This window comes from Zonotrichia leucophrys, chromosome 1A (assembly GCF_028769735.1).
Source record: "Zonotrichia leucophrys gambelii isolate GWCS_2022_RI chromosome 1A, RI_Zleu_2.0, whole genome shotgun sequence".
NCBI classification, from domain to species: domain Eukaryota; kingdom Metazoa; phylum Chordata; class Aves; order Passeriformes; family Passerellidae; genus Zonotrichia; species Zonotrichia leucophrys.
Window position 1 is genome coordinate 40,190,418 of NC_088170.1, and position 24,767 is coordinate 40,215,184.

At 45.6% G+C, this 24,767-nt stretch overlaps 1 protein-coding gene across 10 annotated transcripts in view; it reads left to right on the forward strand.

The window, feature by feature from the left end:
• The window catches only part of RBFOX2 (RNA binding fox-1 homolog 2), a 164,089-nt gene that overhangs the window by 74,592 nt on the left and 64,730 nt on the right, over positions 1–24,767 (forward strand). Inside the window, exon 1 of one of the 10 annotated variants that reach the window (XM_064702487.1) lies at positions 9,178–9,372. The exons of 8 other annotated variants lie outside the window; for them this stretch is intronic. In XM_064702487.1, the coding sequence (XP_064558557.1) occupies positions 9,355–9,372 (18 nt within the window). In that variant the 5' untranslated portion in view covers positions 9,178–9,354. Of the gene's footprint in view, positions 1–9,177; positions 9,382–24,767 lie in introns of those variants that run through there. One more of the 10 variants, XM_064702486.1, reaches the window with a different exon arrangement.

The following is a 24,767-nucleotide window of genomic DNA, read 5'->3' on the forward strand; positions in this document are numbered from 1 at the left end:
GTAGGATTTGTTTCTGGTCAAATTGATGCGGGGAAGCATGGTAAAAGAGGTCCCAGGGGAAGTACTGTGAGTCTGCTGTAATCCCTCATAGGATTGGATTCAGACAGAAACTTGAGGCTTGAAAATTATACTATTCCCAGTACCATTAGAGAGATAAATATTAGTATGAGAAACTTTATTTTTTCAGATACATCTTGGAGAACAAATGCTGCTAATATTTATCAGATCAAAAGATTTTGTCATGGTAGCATCATCACCTGTTGTTGGCACAGTTAGTGGATTATTGGTGCTATGACTTTTACAGGAAAACAAGCTGTTTAGGAACCTCCATCTCCCCACCTTTGGATGGGATGATCATGATATAAGCTTTGATCCATGAAGCAATATATTTAATGAAGTCAATGCAGTCCTGAATGGTGCGGTTTGGGGTTGGTGGGCTTTTTTTTTTGGTTGGTTGGGATGTTTTTTTAATTTCTTTTTCAGAGGCACATTTGGGATACAAATTAGTGATAATATATGTAAAGGGGAAAACCCTCTAAGAAGAAACTTTAGCCTAACTTTTTAAAGGTTGTTAGGTGAGAAAAGAAGCAAATTTACAAAAGAGAATTTATCAGCAGAGATTGCTGTGCCTTTAAAATCAGTAGGGATGAAATAAGAACTGCCAAAAATCAGGCTGAATTAAACCTTAAAAGTGTTGCTAAGGAAATGGGTGACAGTTTCTCAAAATACAATTAGAGAGAAGGGAGGAGGTGGGGCCACTTAGTGTTGAGAATTGGGTTGTTAATGAGGATGCTCTTGTGGTCACAGAATTGAACCAGTCTTTGTTGTTTTGAGTTGATCTTGGGGGCAAGGGCAGTATTGCTACTGGGCATGAACCCACCATAGAAGCAACCACACTGGACATTTCAAAGTCCTTAGTTAGGGCAGGTAGGCTGGGCTGGGAAGCAGGGGTGCCTGGGGAAGGGGGGTGCCTATTCCTGAGAGTGAAAGAACTGGTTCATGCAGTTGCAGATCTGATAGAAGTTTTAATCTATCAAATAGGAGTGCTGTCATATGTTTGGAGAACAGGAAGTGGAATTCCCACCTATTGCTGGTGGGGAATGATCTGAGTAAATACAGACCTAACCTCCGCTGCATGCTGGCACACAAATATTAATTAAAGGCTTGGATAAAAAGAAAGAATGTGATAAAAGGCAACACAAATCCATTAAAACTGGTTGTGCCTTATCAGTCTGTCTGTTTTTAAGATAACCAGTTTTCTTACTTTGATAATGTGTGTTTTACATAGTAGGATGATGTCTCTTACTATAGACAGGTTCTACAGCATCTGATGTGGTGCTGCAGAGGAAAGTACTAATGAGACTAGAGAAGATGCAGTTTAGTGCTGGAAATGTGAAACAGAGCTGATGTTGTTCTGGAGGATGTCTTTAAAAATAAAGATGAGCACAGGCTAGATCAGGTGCAAGAACATGCTTCTAGAGGTTGGGGAGTAGCCAGCCTGTCATGTGACAGAAGACTGGAACAGCCTCTTGTTTGGATGGTTAGAGAGGGAATACATGAGGAAGGTTAGTTGTAAGGGAAAAATAAAATACGGCTAAGCCATAGGACAGTACTGGCACAAGAACAAAGGAAAGACAGAAATTGCTCAGGAATAGCATTAAGCTGGAGAACACAAATCCCAGATATTCTAGAGCAGCCTTTTGGCTGGGGCAGTGTAGTTGTAAAACCCAGCTCTAAGGTGCAGTGTGATAAATTTTATGAAAAGTTAAGATGATGTTGTATGATAGCAGTTGATCTGATTCTGTGTGTCAGGAGATGTTTTCCACTCTTCATATTTCTGTAAATTTAAAATTATTCATAAATGTAAGCACCTGCAGAAACAAGGCTATGATTTTATAACAGTTACCTAACCTAACTGGTGTTACTGGAAATGCATGGGCATAGTAGGTGGCATGGTAATGTAGTTGGACTAATCCAGAAACAGAATTACGGAGTGCAGCGCCCTCTTATATTTGGCTAATATTTGTTGCAAGTCAGTGTGCAGTAGTAAACCAGCCCCTGTGGCCAGTCTTGCAGAAAATTCAGTAGTTTATTACTGGTCAGCACAGTCCTGCTCTGTGCACCTTGGCACATGTGAGTTTAAACCAAGCTTTTGTCGTTTAATTACCAGAGGGACACAAGAAGTGTGATGCTTTTTTACCAAAGTATCACACGAATATCTTAGTGCTGGTTAAATCACAGTATTTAAGTTTGCATCAAAAACTTTAAAGCATGGCAATTTTATTGGATCTGTAGTTAAAACAGCAGAGGAGCTTAGGTGGTGCTCCCCTTTCTTGTTTTGTTTTGCCCATTTGATGGGTATTTATAGATAGGAAGATATCTGTTCTAGGATTTGGAAATGTTTTATTCCCTGAGGCCTGGTTGGAAATGACAAGAACTGGATTGTGAAATAATGTAAAGTTTTTAACTTAGTTAGGGATTTGGTTTTAAAACCTGGGGCAGTAATGTGAAGTAGCAAAAACAGGCTGTGGAAAAGTCTTTGGGTTTGTATAAATTAATGCCTTTTCATAAAAAGATTTTATTGGAGATTCTAAATTGCTTGAGTGCATAGTAATGAGCTATGCAAAAGAATGAAGGGCAGGCACCTTTTGAACATGTAGTTACAGAAAAGAGGTGGAAATAAAAAAGTATTGGTCGTTCAGAGGAAACCAGATTCTATCTGTGCCCCCAGGCAGGGTATGCAGGGAGTGCTGAGAGGCAGCCAAAAAGCCCTCTGGTGAGGAAGTAGGGGCATAATGGTGAGCCCCAGAAAGCTGTTTTGGGTCTCTTTGGGGTGAAATAAGTTGGCCAGAGGCAGAATGAGATGGAAGTTCGTTGTGGGAGCCTCATCTTTTTTCCCCAGTGAAGAAATCTAGAAACATAGCTGCTTTCCCATTTATGGGCGACTAATTTCTTTGTCTGTGCAAATCTTCACACAGAAATAATGGCTATAGAAACTTTTATTTATTTATTTATTTATTTATTTAAGATGTAGAAAATGTCATGCTTTATACTCCCCAAATTGGTCATGCTCCTTTTGTAAGGAAGGAGGGCCCTGTGCCTCTAGGAAAGATGATGAGAGTGGGCGACAGCTGCTATGAGCACTCACCCAGCTCATAGCTGTCCTTTCCTGAGGCTCTCAGAGGGAAAGGGCAGTGGGAGCTGAGGATGAGCCAAGAGCTGTCCTGCTGGGCCCAGTGGGTTGGAGGGCTGTGGATTAGGCACCACTTACCTGAATGAGAAAGGTTTGCACATGCAAATTGTACTAGATAAGGATCCACATATTTAAGTCATAAAGAAAAGTAAATCTCAAGTTTAACTCTTTCTGTGGGGGAGGAAATTATGAGTGACAATAGAAAGGCAGCTGCCCTAGAGCTAGGCTGAGGGAGGCTGTTTAGTGGTGCACAGCAGCACTACAGAAAAGTTAAAGATTAGAAATGCAAAAATCCCCTGACTCTATGCATTTAAAATGGTGTGTGTAGGGGAAATTTGGCTAGCCCTTCTTGGGTTTGATCACTGTAGCATGTTTATTTTTGAAACCTCAGAGGGAGGGGTTTTATCCCTGCTATCCTTTGGAAGAAGGTGGGAATCTTTTGTGGGCTTAGGCTGTTAACTCTTTGAGAACCCAGGTTTGGCCCAGTGTCCACCCATCACTACAAAAATCTTGGGGTGGTTTTTCTGTAGCGATGGGTGAAACCTCATGCAATTTGTTGTGGAAGGTCAGGGCCCCTCAGTGCTCCCCCTGGCCACGGTGTATCCTTTAGGAATCAGCAGCGGACCCTCGGATGTCTGGTAACGTGGCTGGCATGTGAGGCTGCTGGGGTGAGCCTGCTGGCCAGGCAGCTCCCCATCTGTCCCTGTCGGTCAGGGAGCAGATTCCTCCCGGGGAATGAGGAGGGTGAGCTTCCTAAAATGGGCACAACAACTGGCCCTGCCCAGTCTTGCCCCCTTCTCCCTGCTGCTCACCGTCCCATGTGACAGAGTTAATCCCCTCGCCGCCCCCAGTTTGACTGGAACAGCTGAGGGGGACAACCCACCGGCCCAGGGCTGGGGCAGTGGGGGCCATTGCAGGGCCCAGCTCCCCCCGCCAGCCTCGGTTCCGGCAGCTGTCCCTGCTTGCCTCAGCTTGGGAGGGAGGGAGAAGCGTTAAATGATATGGGCACACGCTCCCTTGTGAAAGGGATCCCTTCAGTTTGAGATACTAGTGTGCCTTCTCCCCTCTCCCTCCCTCCTTCCCTGACACCAAAGGGTTTTACTATGCTAATCCCAGCACCTGTCCCTGCAGAGGACAGCAAGAAGGGTATGGTGGTGGGGGAGGAACAGTCCCATATGTTTTTCCCTGTCCTGGATTGGGAGTGTTCCCTCTGACGCACCTAGAGCCCAGAACATATGCTCTTTTCGGATCCTAAATGCTGTTTGCTTCCTCCCATCCCTGGCAGCAGTGGCTGCAAAGATCCTGTGTCCCCCTCTTCCTGGCAGTTGCTCTGTTTGCTGCCCGGGAATCGCAGGACACTCCTCAGTCGAGGCTTGCAGGGCCGTTTTCAGTAGAGGATTTCTAATTTTAGGATCCTCCACCGCCTATGGTTGAGCGCTGCCTTGCTGGATCCCAGAAGAGAGGGGCCGAGCTGTGCCGAGCCAGGCAGCTCCTTTTTATTTTCAGCTGAGCTAGTGTCAACCTGAGTGGCCCCAGAGGCCCGAGCCAAGCACTGCGCAGGGCTGCCAGAGTCCTTCCCACAAGGCTGAAAGACGGAGACTCGGATTTGAAGCTTCCAGTCCTGTGTCCATTTGGCCTTTAGCTGAAGGATCTTTGGCTATGTATGGTGTGTATTGTATGGATTACCAATACCCAGTTGTCCAGGTAAGCTAAAGGATAGTGGTGACTTTAAGGAGTTTTGTTCTCTATGTTGTTTGGACAAAGCTGAAGCTTACGTGCTGGTTTTGTAGAAGGACACTGCTTCCAAGCTGGGCTTCTTGTGTCCCAGGCCTCTGCCCAGATACTCTGCGGATGGCTTTGAATCTCCTGCACCTGAGCAGTACCATTTGATACTTTTTAACTCCAAGATTTGTCTTGTTTGAGACTTATGTATTCTGGCTCACATTTCTTGCCTTTTTCTTTGATCATTTGTTTGTTTGTAGGGGATGTTGAACTGACAGCAGTGCTGTGCTCTGCAAACTGGCGTGTTGTTGTGTGTCTCACTGCGTTGTCGGGGCACATGTGACCTGTATGTGTGACTGCAGTCCCACAGGGGTGCTGAGGCACACAGAGCAGCTCCTCACCTATTCTCCTCCTCCCTCCTCCAAAATCACCCACAAAACCTCGGACAGAATCTCATTTGTTGCATTTTTGCTTTTGGAGGTGCAGAGAGGATGTGTAGGGTGAAGGGAGCGGGTGGGTTTGAGCGCAGCGCTCGGGGCTGGGTGCAGTCTGTATTGCAGCCTCTCACGGGGGAGGGGGCTATATTTGGAGCACACGTGACATTTGCTGGCCAGTGTGTGGAGTCTTGGAGAAGACAGGCTGTGTGGGTCAGGCTCAAATACTTTTGGAGCCAAGTGAAAGATGATGTTCTCTAGGCAGTCCTTGGCTATTCAATGTCAGCACTCCATGTCCTTACAAGCACCAAGTTTATCCAGAAAGTGTGAAATGTAGACTAGCAATTCAAGATTATCTACTGTGAGATACATCAGATAGCCACTAAATAGTATTTTGTTAGGTTACCTTGTATCGGGGGTTTTATTACCCAGATGAATAGAATCCACCAGCAGAAGTGTGTCTTTTGGTTGTTAAGATTTCTTCCTGATAAATTGGTTCTTTGCACTTGAAACTCTCTTTTTCTTCCCTCTGGCCTTGGTCCAGCTGGCAGGTTTGCTCCATCTAAACTTGAGCCAGCACAGAAATGCAGGTAATGGGATGTTAAAATTGAAGGCTATGCTTGCTTTCCACCCTTAGTAGCAAAGGGCGGTAAACAATATAGCCAAAAAAAGAAAAAAGGACAACATAGCCTGAAACTTTCTGAAAGCAGAGTGTTTGTGGACTCCTCCTCTTTGTAGTTCCATAATTTCTATGAGTGTTGAACTAACCCAAGCATTTAAGAGTGTACATGTAGACTACTTAGTCAAACTAGAGGTTAGTTCTTCATCTGTGCTCTCATCAGTGTGATTTCAATGGCCTTGTCCTTTGGCCTGCTGCATAAACATCCTTCTCCAGCTTCTTTTCCATTAGGATTTAAATGGTAGGAGCTAACCAGAAACCATCATGTACATCTCTGCAAACGCAGAAGAGAAAATAAAGTGTCACAGACATGCTCAGGTGGGAGCAAGGAGCTTTGCCTGGCATGATGAGCATTACCAGCTGTGCCCTGGCACTCCCGAGACAGACTGGTTAAATTTGCCCATAGTTATTCCAAAATGTTACTTCTACAGCACAGTAACAAAGTTTTGATGCATATGTGCCCCTGATGTATGAGAAACCATAAGAACTCATAAATATTGGCATCTAGAGCTGTTCTGAATACGTTGCTTTTTGAATAAATGCGGTAAGTAGGAAGGGGTGATCTCGTGGCTCTGAGCTGTGTGTTCTTCAGGGTTCCAGCCTTCAGCTCTGCTCTTGTTTCTCTGTTCTTTTCAGCAGCAAGATTTGCAGTTTGGGTTTTGGTTTTTCTTGGTAGAGGTTGGCAAACTGTCGTGGTAAATTCAGGAGTGGTTCCATGACTCTCAGTAGGAGAAGCTAAGTGGAGGTCCACCAAATTATTCTGCATGGCCATGACACAACATCTGAACCCCTGTGCCTCAGTGAGGAAAGATGAATTGCGCAGACCCACCAATTTTGTGTAGGCCTTGTTTGTTATCAGACATTGCTCCTGGCCTCCAGTGAGACAGCAAAGATCTCAGGTGTTGCCACGTGTGGTCATGTTGCATGGTGTGTTTTTAGCTTTTGAAACTCTGTAGCAGATATTCACTGTAGCAGTGAGAACTCTTGACTGTAGCAGTGTGAACTCTTGCAGATTTGTGTTTCTTGTTGCCTGAGCACATCTACTGAAAATTTTCTGGCTCAGCAGGAGCAAAGGTGAATATATTCCAAGCATGGGGAAGAAGATGATTGGAGATTAAAGAGGGATACCAGGGATACCAGCAGCACATCATACTGAAGGGAATTCCCACTCTGCTGGTACATGAGCAAGGCAGATGTACCAACTAGGTGGTGGAGGCAGTGCAAGGGAAGGTTCAGTGCATTGTTGGGCGTCTCATTTTCCTTAGAAGACACTTTCTGATGGAGGTTCCTCAGGTGAAGACCAAAATGGAGTAGAAATGGTGCTGTTCTGGTTAACAGTAGTGGGATGATGGCCAGGAGGTCTACAGTGCTGCAGCCCTAGATCTGGGACAAGAAGGTGCTACCTCATGGCACAGACAAGACCAAGTGAACACAACAGTTAAAGTACTTAAGTGGAGAGAATAAGGAGATTATCCTGAGTTATTTGCAGAGGTCTGGTGAATGAGATGCACAATACTGAAACCTGGTGCTTTGTCATGTCAAAGGTTTAAGGAGGTCACTGTGTTTTTTGCTGTTTTTACACTTGACCTAGAACTGTGCTCCAGAATCTCAGATTTGTAATGGAGGGAGGAGAAACCAAATCCACTACTTCCCCTGATTTTGCAACATTGCATGTAAATATTGTAACTTGCAAGTTACCAGAGAGGATGAGATAACACAGAAAAACCTGGACTCTGACTCAGAGACCTGTAGGCTGCAGCCATGGAGGCTGGCTCTCTCCCAGAGGATCCCACACCGCGGTTTGGTTGTGTTGGGTGGCTGGCCCATGACACTCTGCCTCCGTGTGCTGGTTGCATGTAAGGGCTTCTGATGTCTTGGTCTCCTGCTTTTCACAACAGAGGAGAGACTGGCTTGTGACACATGCTCCTGCTGGCCTGCTGAATGAGGAGAGAATGGGCAAGAGGAGGAAAGGGAGAAGGGAGGGAGCCAGAGGTCAGTTTGCAGCGAGTGAAATTGGGAAACCAAAAAGCATCGTGGTCAGCATGGGCTGCCTGGAGGGCAGTGCTGTAGCAGAAGCTCATGAAGCAAAACCACTGGGCTTTTTTTTTTTTTTCCCATGTAAATTATAACTGGGCATATTCATGCAAGGAACACATGGGGATTCAAGGTATTACTGCACTGTAATTTAGCAAAAAAAAGCAGCTAAAGCCTTAGGAGTCTCTTGAGCACCAGGTGTCAAGAAGAGATACATCAGAAGCACAACTTGCCTGAGCTGGTTTTATCTCTGCGTCATGACCACTGGAGCATCAGTACAGTCTTCTTGTCTAACTGTGGGATTGGCAGACCTGCGCTCAGCCTTGTCCATGGGTTTCCACGGGTGCAGTGTTGGGAAAAATCAATCTGAGCATCTCAGATCCCGTCTGGCAAATGGGGTAGCAGTGTATCACTCTGTTTTACGGGGTCGCTGAGAGAACAGATGCTGTCAACCGTGGCGTGCTCAGGTGCTCAGGGCCAGATGCTTGCTGAAGATAAATGGGAGGGAAAAAAGCAAGCTGGGAAGGAGTCCAGCGGTCTCCAGGTTTTATGATGATAGAAATGCAGATCCTGGCACGGATACTGCTTCCGGTTCAGCCAACACACCGTGTAACCCACGCGTTCTCCCTTTTGTGGCAGAAGGGAGGTCTGTGCAAAACTGACAGCTATCTCTCCAGCATCCTCCAGCCGGGAGATGCTTTCTCCTGCCTGCTGAGGTGCAGGCGGGGGAGGCCTGGGGCGCTGGGAATGGTAGGTGCGGAGCAGCTCGGGCCGGCCGTGAGGTTCTGCCGGCCGGGACCGGCGCTGCACGGGTCCGCCACCTTCGCTTTTGTTTCCAGCTCGCGTTTGCGCCTCCGCCGAGCCTGCCGGTTCCCGGGGAGCAGTGGGGAGTCCCGGCGGGCGGGCGAGGGAGCGCCTGGCTGGGCTGGGGCTGGGGCGGGGGCTGGCCGGGCCGTGCCGAGCCCAGCCGGGCGGGGCGAGGCGGGGCGCGGCGGGGGCGGCCCCGGCTCGCATTAATTACCTTCGGCATTCGGGGCGGTGCTTCCCGCAGCCATCTGGCTGAGCCGGGGGGGCGGCAGGGGGGGAGGGAGGGGGAAGAAGGGGAGGAACACGGGAGAAGAAAGAGAGGAAAAAGGGCTCGGGGAGCACCGCGCCGGCGAGGCAGCGCAGCGCAGGCAGCCGCCGCCGCCGCCCGCCTCCACGGGGCTGCTGATTTTTTATTTCGTTTTATTTTTTTCTCTTTTTTGTAAATTTTCCCTCTCCCGTGCGGCCGGCCTCCCCCATTTTGGTTTATGGAGAAAAAGAAAATGGTAACTCAGGTAAGGGTGGCGGGAGGGCCGGGCTCCGGCGGCTGCCCGCCCGGCTTTGTCTGGGCGGGGAGCGGGGCGCCCGGAGCGGAGCGGTGCGGGAGGGAGCCCCGCCGCGCCGGGCGCCCGCGGTGGGAGCTCTGGGGAAGGGGCTCCTGCGGTCCCCTGCCCGGAGCAGCCTCGCAGTGCCCTCTAGAGAGAGCGGTGCGCGAGGGGCACGGCTTGCCCCTGCTTCGAGTTAGGCTAAACCCGCCTTTGAACGGCCGATCGCGAAGGTGTACGGCTTCCCCGGCGCTGCTTCATCCGGCTGCCGGTCACGGCGGGGGCCGGGAAGCCCTTGTAGGTAGCTGTAGGCGTGGGGCTGCCCGTGTCTTCCCGGGGGAAAGCGGCTGACGTTTCCTGAGGAGCGCGCCCAGCTGCCAGGGCCGTCGCGCATCCACTGCAAAGGGTTTTCGTCGGACAGTGCTCGCCTTTTAAGGCTACTGTATGCTTTTGGATTTTGAATTTTTTTTTTTTTTTTCCTGGCATGGCATATGCAACTCGCCACCGGAGGGAGCGGGCAAAGGGAGGGAGGAGTAGGAAAGCGGCATCGTGGAGCTGGAATCCTTTGGAGTTAGGCATTATATAATGTCCCCGCAGTGCCTTGCAGAGCTGGAAATCTTTGGGGAATATTCCCAAAGGGGGTGGAGGGAAGGACTCTCAGAAGGAACTTCTCTTCAAATCTGGGTTTCACAAGTGCTTTTTTTCTGTACAGCTTTGCAAGTCTTCAGAATAGATGCATACTGCCTTTTTGACTTTCCTTAGCTCTGGCTGAAGCCCCCTTCACTAGCTGCTGCTGAGATCCTGCATGTCCCACTACAAGGGGCATCTCTTTCACGGGTGCCTAACTCAGAATGAATCTGCTGGGAGAAGTAGCACCTACTTTGACCCTTTTCCTCTCTCATCTCGCATTGATTGTCAGCAGCTGAAAAATAGGTCTCTGTCCACTCTAAAGGTATCTTCCCAGGCTCCCAAGCCCCACCTTCTGCTTCTGCTGTTTAGTCCCTTCCATTAGAGAGTCCTTTTTATCTGGACCAAGGCTATCCGTTCTGAGACAGACGAGCTCTGCAGAAATCTCGTGGGGCTTTCTGTACCTATATTTAGTTTAGCAAGTGATGCTGGAAAGCTGTGTCTCTGCAGTCAGCGTCCATTTGTGTTTTGCTGTGTGCTGAGTGTGCCTGGTCGGATGGAGGTGTGTGCCCTTAAGCTGCAGATGTGCACATTTCAGAGAGTTGTTCTGCACAGCCTTATGTTGCAATGTGCTTTCAGCCACAGCTGTCATGCTCGGAGCCCATGTCTGTGCAGTGCAGTCACCAGGACCCAGGCTTGAGGATGTGCAAAGCTGGGAAGGATGAGATTCTACTGGAGCACTGGCTGAAACAGAGGAGGGTATAAACTCGTTTAAAGGTTTAGGATATCCTAATAGACTCCAGGGAAATCTGTCTTCCACAGAAACTCTTAATTTATTGACGTGGGGAAGGAGGTATCAAGACTGTGTGTTATTGTACTGTTTGACCTTGAATTATGATTGTCTTAAGAGTATGTGCTATTTAGTATAGGTTTTCAGGATTTGCATTGTGTATTTACATGCTGAGATGCCAGAGAAGATGCATATTAAAAAAACAATAGGAGAGGAGAACTCGGACTGTGTTTCAGTTGGGGATCCAGATGAACGGTGGGTAGCTTGTACACCGAGTTGAGGAAGACAGCACAGGTGAATTCGGCTCTAGCAGAGTGCTGCCTTCTCTCAGGGTTTTGGTTGCTAGTCTGGTCCTTAGCAGTCACTGCAGGTTTGGCAAAGTGTGGGGCTGAAGGAACGTGGCACATTCAAGACAATATCCCCAGCCACATTATTCTTATTCGGCAGTTTTGTTTGAAGCAGCGGAGTGCCATTATTTAAACCTGTGAACTTGCTTTCTTGGGGCTCTGTCTCATTTATGAAAAATAAATATTGTTGGTATGGTAAGCTGGTAATTGCCACTGAATGAATTCAGCATTGCTACAGTCTTGCTCTGTTTAGTTCAGTTTGTAGAAAACATTGCCTACCTGATCTGAGTTTCTCTTGCACTGTAAGGAGCAAGCTTGCTGTCTTCCTTGGAGATCTGGGAGACGAGCTTCTGCATAGGCATGACAAGCTGATAGAACAGAATAAATAAGAGTGTGGAGTGACAAGACTAGAAACAGTGATAGAAAGAAATGGGAGATGCTGGAAAGTAGAAATATGCTTGAAAAGTAGGAAACAAAAATTGCTAATGAGAGTAAGAGCTCAGATTCATTAATAGATAGTACCTTAGCCTTATCCCCGTTAATCCTAAATCAGTGAAAATGAGTGTTAAACGAGCCCCAGTACATTATGTACTAATTGAAGATAAAAGAGAGAGTCTTCTGTGGATGGGCATTATATGCTAAAAGGCTTTTTCTCTGTGTGGTGCATGCTGAGGTTGCTGGCTTGTGTGGAGCACAAAGCCCTCCCTTTCTTGGACAGCCCAGTGCCTTGCTGGCGTTTTCCTCCAAATCTGTTTCCCATCAGGGCTGGGAGAGGGGGAAGGTGTCGAGCATCTCAGAGGGCGGGGAGGGAGCTGCTGCCTCCTTAAGGGGTCCCCCCTGCCCATGTGGCAGCCGGCAGTGCTGAGAGTGTGTGTGTGTGTCTTTGTAATGAATCCCCCCGCCATTGTCTGCTCCCCTCCCTGCTCTCAGCGATGGAACCTTTCACCTGGGCTGCTGCCCGCTGGCGGGCCTTCTTCCAAGATAGGAGGAGGAGGAGGAGGAAGGGCTGCTTGTGTAATTAAAGCCAGACCTTGGAGAACTGCTATTTTCTGACCTCAGCACCCCTTTTTCCTTCTTTATCTGTCTTGAGTTCCCAGCTTTTGATGTGGGTGTAAGCAGAAACATCAGAAAGTCTGCTTTTGTGCAGCTGTAGGATCACCAGTCTCCATTTTGTGGCACCACTTGAAGCATCTTTGCTGCCCTGCCTGCCAGCATGCCCCCTCTTGTCCCCCCAGCACCCCTTGGAGGCTCCAGCCAGTGCCGTTTATCTTGGCACGTGTTCGACTTGCTACACTCTGCCCAGGGCCCAGGGAGGTGATGGCGTTTGTGGCTTTGAGACTAATTTATGTCCTTGTTAAAATGAACCAGCAAGCAGTCTCATTTTTTCCAGAGGTTTTCTTCCCTTTCCCTTCCCCCTTCTATAACCCTTTCCCTCCCAGACCCTGTGTGTAGCTGTGAGACAACTTGTGCAGCCAAAAGTTCCTTGCTTAGTCAGTGATTTGTTTTTTTAAATTAAGAAAACCCAACAATTGCAGTGCTCCTTAAATGGAGATCTTATTTAAATCAGAGCAGCGGCTGACTCATTAAAGGCTGCTCTGTCTCCTTTTAGTTCCTCTGCCTCATTCCCTTTCCCTGTCTTTCTCTGCTTCCCATTACAGTAATGGTGTGATAAAACAGATCTTTCTGCTCCATGTTGGGATTATGCAGGGGTGTGTAGTTGAGGAGGGGAGACAGGAGATGGGGAACCCTGTCACGACGGCCACCTTGTGCTAGCTAAAAATGTACAATGCATCCCATTATAGAAGACCATCCTCCTTTGTCTGAACTGTCTGCGAGGGAGACTGAGTCCCAGAACAGCCTCCCCCTCCCATCCCCTTACGGCTGCTTTAGGTTCTGTTCCCCTCCAGGCAAGCTGGATGCTGCAGAATTCCCCTGCTCCTTTAAAAGAAAGAATTAAGAAAGAAAAGCTTTATCTGTGTGGAGTAGAAGGCCCCCCTTTTTTCCTCTTGGACTTCTGTTAGGACCTACCATTATTTCCCTGTCCCTTTTCCCTGCTTTGAGGATTGCATGTCCCTTTTCTTTCAGTTCAGTTGTTCTTGCTGCTTGCTCTGTGCTTGCTCTGTGCTTTAGTGTTATCTTGCAAACTTGCATGAGCTGTGTGAAGGGAATTGCTCTCTTCTCTGTCCGTGGACTTCTGCTCTTCCCCTTTCTTTGCTGTTCAAGAAATGGTGATTGTTTACATGGTATCTGACTCAGTGCCTATACCTGTCCCCTAGCTTTTCATTCCCTTCTGCTGTATATCTTAGGGCTTCTCCTTAGTGCTGCAAGACACCATGTCAGCATCAGAGGTTTGTGTGAGAGAAATCCTGTCCAATCACTTTTCCAGGAGACTATCCCTTGGGAATGCAAAGATTAATCTGCATCTCACTTTCCCTGATGTTAGACATAGTTGCTTGAGGTGGGGCTATGGGTTGTGTTTGTAACTGTTGTTATACTTAGAGATTTAACTGCTGGTTGAGAAGGGCTTACTCTTAAGGGCCTAAAAGTCAGTGGGGCCTGTCAAAACCTGTTTTTTTAGTATTTTTCTCTTTGCTTCCTGTGCTGAGCGCTTTGAGATGCATTGGAGTAGAAGTAAACCACTGCAGGTGTTTGTAGACCTGCATTGGAATGGCAGAAGCTTTATTCAACATTTCCTAGGCAGGATGGAGAAAAGCAACTTGATACAGCACTGCCATTTCCTTGAGTCCCTGTCCTAGAAATAACCTCACTGCTCCCTAGTGCATTTCTTCTGCAGGTGACTAGGTGGTTATCCCTGGGAATTGAGAAATGAGGATGCCTAAGTTGTCTGTGATATTTGATTGCCAAGGCTGTGTAAATTTAACATACCGTTTTAATTGTATTTTAAGAACTATTAATTTATGGAGTATCTGGATCAGTAAAGAGGTTGTAGTGAGCTACCAAAAATTACAAAAGTTCAAGGTTGCAAAAACGGCAGGCTCTTAAAACCAGCAACATCTTTCCCTTCAGGTTATTAATTCATGATGGCTCCATTGCATTTAATTAGTATTGAGCAGCCTTCTACTATAAAATTCTAGTACCAGTGCAAAAGGGGTCTGCAATGGGTGTCTCTGTGTGTGATGTTTTTTAGACATGTGGATTCTGGTATTACTGACTGCTTCAGGTAAAATGCTCCTTGTTCCTGTTTTAGATCCATTTCCAGCAAATGGTGTGTGCAGTTGGCTACCCCTTTGCAATGAGTTCTTTACCTCCCAGCTGCAGAGTCACAGACTTCACTTACAGGCATTCCTTGGAGGTCTGAGTATCAGGGAGGAGATGGTTAATTTGCTTCAGTCTTCTTTTAAATAGAATACCATTTAAAAGGATGTAGTCAGTATTCTTTCTATCAGACATGTTCTCTGGAATCAGAGTAGAGAAATGTTAATTTTCCTACCAAAAGTATTTTGGTATGCTCCTGTAGAGTCACTTATGATCCTCTGCTATGTAGGATGGTTTTTTGCTGTGCTGTTGGAAGCTGTGCTGTGACCAATGAAGGCAGGAGATGTATAGGCTGATTTTGTAGGGTTCATAGAAGCCAGAGTAATTAATGCTCAACTGTAAGCTTTTGGAAAAAATAGTGTGTTTTGCTTGCATAAAAGAAAATAAAACAAATGCTGTTCAACATTTGTTGAACTTAATACCTGATCTTTTTTTTTTCTCCGCAGAACTGTTCATTAAGCAATATTATTCTTAAACTGAATTGAGAATGATCAAGATGGTAATGGGGAGGCATTTCAATCACATGGCATTTCTGTATTTTAAGTTGGGAAAGAAACCTTCATTTGTTCTCTTTATTTCTGTGGCTATTTATGATAGTCTTTAATCACATGTTTGTATGCTATTTTTTTTCTGCAAGAAAGAAAAGAAAAAACAGACAACCCTCTAACTGTCCCCATCAGCTTCAGTGTATGTGGCACCATGATGACCCCTGCAAGTTATCAGTGGCAGAGTTGGCCGTTCCAGATACAGCCCACAGACCTCTGCCACTTTGACTGACTATGTAATTAGCTGTCATTTTCTGTGCAGACCAGCTTGATCTGTGTTTGCCAGTTGGTTTTGTGTATTTGCTGACAGCAGAGGAATGGTGACGTTTTGCAATATTAGGCTCTGGTTTAGGCTTTGGGGGTCTGCACTGGTATGCACATTTTGCCCTCTCTTCCACCCCTGTGTGACCTCTCCTGTCTCACCTGTGCCCTTCATCGCCGGAGGACAGATGGGTGCTTCTTCTTCTCACCCTCTCCCCATGATCCCTGGTCAGCAGCTTGTCCCATACAAGCCATACCATATCCATACTCTCCCAGCCTCCATTCCTCTCCAGTTACGTGCCCTCCTGTTTTGCCAGACGACTACTTTACTTTGATCCCTTCAGTTCCTTCTCAGCTGATTTTTAGACCTGCTAATTCTTTGCTTTTCTTCCTCCTCCTCCCTGTCCTCACTATATTCTCCTTGTCATAGGTTTTTTTAACTCTCCACCCACTCCCTTCATTCCTCATTTAGTTTGCCTTTTCTGCTCCTATTGCAGTCATACTTGTCTGTTCTATCTCTTTGCTCCCTGTCACTGCCTGTGCTGATAGTGCTCAGGCTTCTTGTCTCAATTTAATTTTCTCCTGCTGTACTTGCAGGTCTGTTTCTTGATTTTTTTGGATTTGAGGTGGGTAACTGCTCCTTGATGTTACATCATCCCTGCAAAGGAGATGGTGCAAAGTACTGGAGGTGGATAATTTCCCTGCTCTCAGTGGTCTCCAGACCTAGATCTGACCTGGCTAGTATCTCCTGTGAAGCTGAGGATGATGTCCAAATGAGAGCATAAAATCACAGACCATGGGGTGCAAGGGGCACTACCAGCCACCCATAAGAGCATCTCTGTTTCCTGTTAGAATAAACAGTATCTAAACTATGCCTGATGACAAGTAACCTGCCTTAAAAGTATTTGCAATGTCACTGCTGGCCTTTCTGAGCATTGCTAAGTCTTTCTCTAACATAAAGCTTGTTGCCACCATTTGCTCTTTCTGTGAGAAATATAAAGATATAAAGATATAAATACAAAGAAGGAATTGTTTCTTTCATTTCTGGCAGGTTTTGCATACTGTTACTTCTTTCTTTTCTGTGTTCTAGCCTTTTTTGACCATTGCATATAGCTTTACTGGGAGATTGATTAAATATAAGACAGCAACTGTAATTTTCCATACTTTTGTTATAATGTTTTTTATAACAAAAGTATGGTCAGATTTTGCTGATCTAAATATAGATTCCTGAAATGCGAATTTTTGTGTAAGTAATAAGTTCTCCTAGAGTTTTCAAAGCCTATGTGGTGGTTTCCTCCTCTCTTAATCATAAAGATTAAGACAAAATATGCCCCCTACATTTTTCTTGTGTTGGGTAGCTATGGCTTAAGTAACAAAAGAAGTCACCAACTCAAAAATCATTTGCAGACAGCATGAAAAAAAATTCAGTTTGAATGGTATCTTGGAATTTTAACAACTGAACATTGGGTCCTGCAACGGGAAGTAAACAGCCTGGCTTTACCAGCCCTGCCTGTAATGGAGATTTTTACCCCAAGTAGTCTCTAAATACCTAACTGGCATTGCACTCCAAGTAGCCTGTAATCTGAGGGTGCATGGATACACCAAAAATGTCGAAGTAATTGCAAGGGTAATCTTTCTAGCTTCTGAAGTCTGCCCTCAGGCTTGGAGTCTTGAGTGTGGTTAAAACCCCCTGAACTGTCCTCCCAGTTATCCTGCTTAAAATTCATAGTGTCTGCAGTTGAGGTCCTGTGGAGTTTAGGATTTCTGTGTGCTGTATATAAGTCCTGTCTCCATGAGTTACCTGACTTGGAGGGCATATTTGACTTTCAGATAATTGCTTTTGATTAGCCAAGATGTAGATAATCAGAGTTTGACCTACGCAGTGCATAGACCATCATTCACCTATCGGGTCTCACTGAAGCTTCTTATCTAGGCCTGTGCTCTCCCTCCAGTCTTTATAGCAAAACCTGCTTTGAATTACTTTAAAAGATTGATTTTAAAAATGCCTTGGAGAGGAGTTTGGATTTCTTAGATAGTACTAGTCCTCCTTTGTCTAGTGTACCCTCCATGAAGAGTGAAACCATTAATTTGATTTGTTGTTCTTTGTAGCTTTTCTCATTTTTGCTATGGCATCATATGAAAGGAGGTTATCAAAACTGAACAATTATGCAAAGTACTTCAGAATATTAGAGAGCAGAAGTATGAAAGTCTTTTGTTTTTGCAGTGTGTGTTCCTTCCTGCTTTATAAAATGTGGTTGAGATAAATAGGGCAGCAAGTGAAAGGATTTCAGTTTCAACAGACATAGTTTTAAATCTATCTAAACTTAAAAAGGATTCTTACAGCATGAATCAGGAGGTATAGGAGGAATAGCATGTTAATTTGGTGAAATTAGTGAATTAATCAATTTGTTGGCTGACTATAAGATATTGTGCTGTGTTAGCTTTGCTTTGTGCTCAAATATTTAATGCAGATTTGTTTGCTTTAACTTTCTCTTTTGCTTTTCTTTGTGCGTGATGCTATTTAACGTTGCTACATTGACTTTGCAAATCCTTTCTCAGGTCTGTTTCCACCCTGTTCCAGGATGAAGCATTCTACCTTGAAGCAGTGGGAAAGGCAGGCCAAGTAGTTCCAGGAGTCCCTTTTATATGAGTTTGGTTGGGAGGTGTAAATACTTTTTCAGAGTCATGTTAGACTGTGTGATGGAGCCAATCTGTGGGAAAGAGTGTAGTATGGCGAGATAGAGGAATGAGGAAGGTGGTGACTGAAGGCTGTGGTGAGAACTTTGGACAGTTCCTTGCTCCGTGTGTCCTTCACAGGGACATGGGTGACAGCCTGTGAATACACCAAGTGTGACTGATGAGGTGCTGTAGTCAAGGAGGGGCTGACTCTCTTAGTGGCGGAAAGAATTTAGGTCATCCAAAGCCAGTTGCAAATCTTCATCCTAAGAGAATTTTTGTGAGGGACTCTAGCCCTTCAAAGCCTCTTTTGATCAAAATGCTGCAAGGGTGTGAGAGTGAATTTATCTGGGAACATGGACTTCTGAAGGGTGGAAAAAATACTGTGGAGATCTCAGTGCTTCATCAGAAAGCAAAACTTCTGAATACTTTTTCTTATTCAATGAGATGAATCTAAATCGGGTTTAAGCAGATTAAAGATCTATGATCCTTGTTCTCCATCAAGTCTGAAACTGTAGCTTTGAGCAGCCTGATGGTGACTTTGGCCCTAGACAAAATGAAGGTCTTCTAACAAGCCCTGCTGTGAGGAGGTGAGAAAGGCGGTGACTTCACTGTCCCTTTCAGCTCAACTGTGATTTCTCAGGAACGTTTTTTGGTTTTTGTTAGGAGTACTCTTAATCGGTTTTGACAATGAGCTGCAGGAGTTACTGCAAACGTTGCACAGAAGTCAGGAGAAAGCTGCACTGAAGGCTGCAGACCCGAGTGTCTCCGTTCAGATCCGTGCCTGCCTGGCCCTCCTGCCTGCCAGCTCCAAGCCTCCCTGCCTGATCAGTGGCTGGGTCCTGCTTAGCAGCTGACATGGCCAAGAACACATCTCCCAAACAGACCTCTTCTTAAAGCAGAACTGTATAGAGAGCCAGTGGCTTTTTTTTGTTTTTTTCCCCAGTGGGTGGGTAGGAAACTTTGAGCTGTGTTATTTGTAACACAGAGAAGAAGAATAGCTAGAACTGAATAATAGGAATTTGCTAATGTTTTGGAAGAGCATACAGGAAGATGAATTTCATTATTCTAGGGCGTTTGTAGAGGGCTGCAGTGGCTTTCAAAAGTGTAGTAGGCCTCTAGGTTAGCTGTGAGGCTCTGTGTGTCACTACATAATTATTCTGAGATCCAGTGACATGGTTTAAATGCAGAGTTGTGATGAGCCTCCTGGCTACTGTTCAGACAATCCTAGCAGAAGAGTGTTCCTGTAGCCAATCATAAAACCTTAAAATCATAGGATGATTTGGGTTGGAAGGGATCTTTAAAGGTTATCTAGTCCAACCCCTCTGAAATGAGCAGGGACATCTTCAGGAGTTCAGCTGTGAAGTGGTTCAGGAATTGCCTTCAGCTGTGTCTGTCCCAAATTTCTGCCAGGGGATTACTGTGCCCGTGTGAGCTGCTCCTGTGCCCTCATGTGAAGTCAGCTGTGGTGGCCCTGCTCTTGCAGAAGTGCATGGAGGTAAATCTGTTGATTAGGTGTGATGATGGTAGTACCCAGCAGAAGCAGAGCACTAAACCTTTTCCTTTATGATCATCAACCGTGGCTGTAAAATGGAAGTGGTCCTTGTGCCCTGTGGTGCCAAATACTGAAATTCTGAAAAGGCTTTATGTCCTAGACATGCAAGAAGAAGCTAAAAGGGTAATTTTCATCACAAAGAATTTGAAGGAAGTTTTCCAGATGTATCAGTCTTCCTGTGAATCATCTAGTGGATGTTGAAGGCCTAACAAATCAAGGACACTTCTGTTAACAATGAATATATTGGCTGCTATGGGCTACTACTCATGTTGTTGGCCACTTTTGAGCAGAAACACTTCCTAAAAATTTAATAGGACAGAAGTAAAGCTCAGTTTGTGATGATGGGCAGTTCAGATCCCATCAAATGAGGTTGAGTTAAAAGCGAGTATTGAGGGCTGATGCTGAAGAACATTTCTCAGGTTTGACAGTGATGTTTGTGGGCTGTGCTGGCCCATCCAGGGAATGAGACCGTGGAGCCCATACAGCAAGCTGGATCTCTAAATTCCCAATCTGAGTGTGTTGAGTTGCAGATGGATGTCTGTTTTCAAGGAGCATCTTTTTAGGGCAGAGCAACTGCCTGTCTGTTCCATGCAGTAGCCTCAGACTGTGGAGAAATTATTCTGGTTCCTTATGTCCTCATTGCTTTGCATTGAAAATTCTACATCTTCAAAAGAACAACTCACTTCGCTTTGTTCTTGTTTCAGTTAATTTGGCTTGTTCTTAATGTGGTGAGGATTATTATCTGGACCACTTACATACTTGTGCTGCAGGATCTCCTTCCTCCCCGACCTCAGTGTTACATGTTTCACACATTGTATCTCTTAAGGGAGGCGGTAGCTCCTTTGAAAATTAGGAGATCGGGTAGGGTCTGGTCAAATCTTGTGGCATTTTAGGTCAGTTGTCAGCGATCTAGGTGTCAGTTGTCACCTGATCTATGGCAAATCTTTCCCTCCCTCTCCCCAGGGTGCCTGCTCTGCCCTTTGCATGCCAGTGAAGCTGATATGATCCAAATTAACTTTTTCATCTGTTTGCATTTATTTTCTGAGTCATGAGAGGTCCTCAGGAGCCACAGAATTAAATGTTGTTTTCCTTTCTAACACTTCTTGTATGGTATCAAAAATGTATTTTTTTATTCTTGAGTGGGATCAGATGCTGTTTTTTCCATGTTTAACATGCTGCTGGGTATGCAGCCCATCATGGGAATAACACGGAGCTGCACAGTCAGCAGAGGAGTGCTCATTATTTTGATGTCTGCTGTAAAATGGTGGCTCCTGCCCTAAATTACTTGGTGAGGTAATTTGCTCATCTTCCAAGATGTTTTCCTTTCTCTATGTATGAGGTCTTTTAATAAGATAGGAAAGTACAAGGTGTTTTTTGGTACAGGTTGCATCTGACTTCTGATGATCCTTTCGTTTCAGTGATATATGAAGGACAGCTGGAGTGGTAGTTAGAAGCAGAGATATAAAATCCCAGGACTCACCACTGGCAAAGCAGCAGGATTGTTGTCAGTCTCTGAATCACACTGCTGTGACTGCTATTTTACGCTTTTAGTGTAAACAGCATCTTTTTGGTGGCGTGGCTGATGGCCAGTCTTGACCAAGGGATGCTGCTGCTCTTTGAGGAGCAGACGGGACAGAGGGTGGTGGTGGGTGATTGACCCACCTATCAGTAGGCAGGTGCTCTTCCTTGTAATGCTGTCTGGAAAGTCTTTGCTGTTTGATGGTTCAATACTTCACTTTGGAGCCATTTCGTGCCACAGAGCAGAAGGATGAGAGAATTTCATTAACAGGAAACTGGCCATCCTAAGAACGTTGCTCAGCACTTGGGGGTTGCCTTGGTCTGTTCCCTTGGCTATGAGAACCAGGGAGGAAATAGCAGGAGCTCTGGCTTGTGGTAGAAAACTCAGAGTGCTGCAGGGCCCTTCCTGCACTTAGCACAGACCCAGCTGTTCTCCTTCAAAGGTCTGAAAGCAGCTGAAATGAGACTGCAGGGGAATTTAGCCGTTGAATCCAAGACTGCATCTGCAGACCTTGCTGAGTTGTCGCATACCCTTGCACGCTCCCTGCTGTGCCCAAGCCATGGCAGGGCAGAGCCATTTGGTGCCCAGCTTGTACCTTGAGCTGGGCCAGGATCCAGGTATGAAGAGTGTCTTCTTGTGCAGCCCAAGAGGCACCTTTGGCAGCATGTGACACGTTGTGATTGCGGTTTCGTTACCATCATCTTTTAAGAGATGGTCCATGGGTGCCAGTAAATGCAGAGATTACTCTTTTCCTGTATGCTGTTAATTAAAGCTTTTACCTGGAAAGGAGATGCCATGGTGTAGCTCAGTTAACCAGGGCAGACTAGCTTGTGTCTGTCATTCAGGATAACCCTTTGGTTGCTGTTTGTGAGGGTGTCTTTTTGGCTTCCTTTCACTCAGAGTAGGTGTATTTGTTCTCTGAAGCCTTGTCCATATGCTCTGTGAGCAGCAAATATCTTAGGTCTTTTGAATCTAGGTAGATACGCAGTGGAAGCTGCTACAAAAGATAATTTTTGAGTCTGGTTGCATGGTTTCGTGGCCCTACAAATTTGAACCTCAATAAATGTCTTTATATGTGATTTTATGTATTAGTTACCCCCTGAAATTATCTTTAAAGACCAAGGAGCTTAGAGTGAGAGCATAACTAAGGTCCTGCTTATGAACCCAAAGCTTTTATCACTGTCATAGTCAAAGTAGTCCCCAGTACATGAATGACAAGCCGGTGATAGCTGAGTAAATGAATGGGTTTTCTGTTACATCCTAAACTTGATTTCTAGCTGATTTTAGTTGTGCCAGTGATGGCCAAGCTGTGTATGTCTGTTAGCATCCCACTGAGAGGCTAGTGGAGCTGCTCATACCCGAGAAATGCCTGAATAAATGTGCTGCTGAAATTGAGGGAGAGAGTTATGGGGAGTAAGGACAGATTGTCACATACTGTTTCTTGACCAGGTGCTGGTTGAGCTTTGGGTTTGGTGATGTTAGGATTTCTTCTCTTTTAAGGTGCCATATTTAAAGATTTAAGACCCTGTGGGGTCTTCAAGCAAATTATTTTCTTCCCGAGTATGAGTGCCCAAGAGCCAGAAACCCCAGCAGAGATGAAAGCAGAGCATGATCTAGCTATGTTCTGCACCTCTGTGGAAAGAGAGCACCTTGTTACTTTTTTCACAGGTGTTTTTGCTTGTTTGGAAAGTAACTGGAACTGTGCTCATGAATATTTGAGGCTGTCAGGTGCCTGTTGAGGGCTGGAGGGAAGTAGGGCCAAGGAAGGGCAGGCAGTGTGGGAGCCAGAGGGGCAGAAGAGGGAGTGGCCCCGGCCCTGTGTGGTTGTCTCATCTCTCTTATGGTAGTAGACTTCTTATTGGGATGAATGTGCTCTGAAATATTTATTGCCCTGTTTAAATATTCATTGCTGCAAAGGCAGTGCAGCCTGATGGCAGCAGTGGAGCCTCAAGGGACAAGGGCCACAGCAGTCCCTGGCATTTCCTTTCAGTAATATGATAAAAATATATTAAAAAAAAAAAAAAACACGGGCATTCCCCCACTGCAAGACTGACAGGAGCACTCAGGCATATGTCCCAGTGTTTCCTCTTCGTGCCAGAGACTTGTATTTGCTCTCAGGCCCGTATGCTGGGTGCTGCTCTTGGTTGCCAGATGCTAATGCTTTTTTTTCCAGGCCTGTATCCTGGAGTGAGGGGCTTTGTTTAGCCTGACACTGTGAGTGTGAAAGGGGATGTACAGAAGGGCAAACCAACTGGCTTGGGTTTAAAGGTTTAAGTTTTGCATAGCCTGTGTTTTTGTCTTTCTGTAGGTGTTACAAGGAGGTGGGAGAAAAAGGACCTTTAATGCACTTGGCTATGGAAGGTGGGGATCTGCTGAGAATTACGGAGGGGTCAATTTACCGGGAACTCACGCAGTAATATATTATGGGAGCTGCAGATGCTGACAGACATGCCCTGACATGAGATGCTTTTATATCAATTTAGCTTTTAAGCCTTATTGATTTAGCTTCAGTAAAATAGAGCAGTTTAAAAGTACTAGTGCCAGTGATAAGCAGTAGTTTAATGTGAATATTTTGCATGTTCCTACTGTTAAACCAGCACATGCTTCATGTGTCCCAGGGCATTGATGTGGTGGTGGCAAGGGAGCAGCAGGTTTCCAATGGTGCTGCTGAGTGTGGGTGCTGCAGGAGCTGCTTTAGTGATACCCAGTCCAGGAAGAGGCACTTGAAAGGTGGTCAGATGTGCTGCTCACCTCGAGCTTTGCCTATGAGCTGTGCAGGTGGCCTGTGCAGGGAAGAAGTCTGTACTGGTTCGTGGTTACAGCAGGAATGTGGTAAGCATACATTAGCTGAAAGGCCTGGGGAAAAGAGGCTTTAAAAGGATTTTGTAACAATGGGAAAATTTTTCCTCAGATACTCGACAAATTCACTGTGTATGAACCAGCTTTATGCTGGCTTATGTGGAGATGTTCTAGAAGTTAAGTACAAGTGAAGCAGGTAGTGGCAATGGCATATGCTAAATGTCCATCTAGCCTCTTGCTCTGGGATGAAGTGGCTTTCAGGTGCATTTCAAAGTTGCACTTAATGTAGTGTAACTGTGGGCTGCTGTGAGAAGAACAGTCCCCCTGTCTCTGTGCCCCAGCCATATGCTCAGCCTCCTCACTGCTTTGGGCATTGTGCTTAACCAGATCCAGAGCGAGACAGTCGAGTTTATGACCAAACAGATGACTATTGTTTGGATTAATTTTCTGGCAGTGGCTGTGGCGTGACTGGATCTCACAACAGCTGGGGAGGGGAAGAGCAGCCCCTGATTCCAAGGTCAGCTGGTAGTTTGTCATATTAGGTGGTACACTGAACTGCACCTATGCTTTTCAACAGCTTGTTCCTCTCCGTGAGGTTATTATGCTTATAAATGTGTATACTGCTTAGTTTAATCAGCTTTAATTTATGTGCATTGACTTCCACCAGTTCTTGTTAGCTTTCCAGGATATTGTTGTATAGATCTGGCTTTAGGTTGTCTCTTCTGGCTGTACCTGCATTGTAGGCTGTTCTGTCTCACTCAGGTACCTCTGTTTTGGGCGACGTAATGTTTTCAGCACAAAATCTAGAAAATATTGAAAAGACTGAGTTTTTCTTACCAGCTGACTTAATGACTGTCATTTAGAAATCAGTAAACAAAATGGAATGGTGTCTTTTACCAGAGCTGAATTTATCAGACTCAGCTTTTGGCTATTGGTTTTCTTGATGATTTTTTCATTAGAT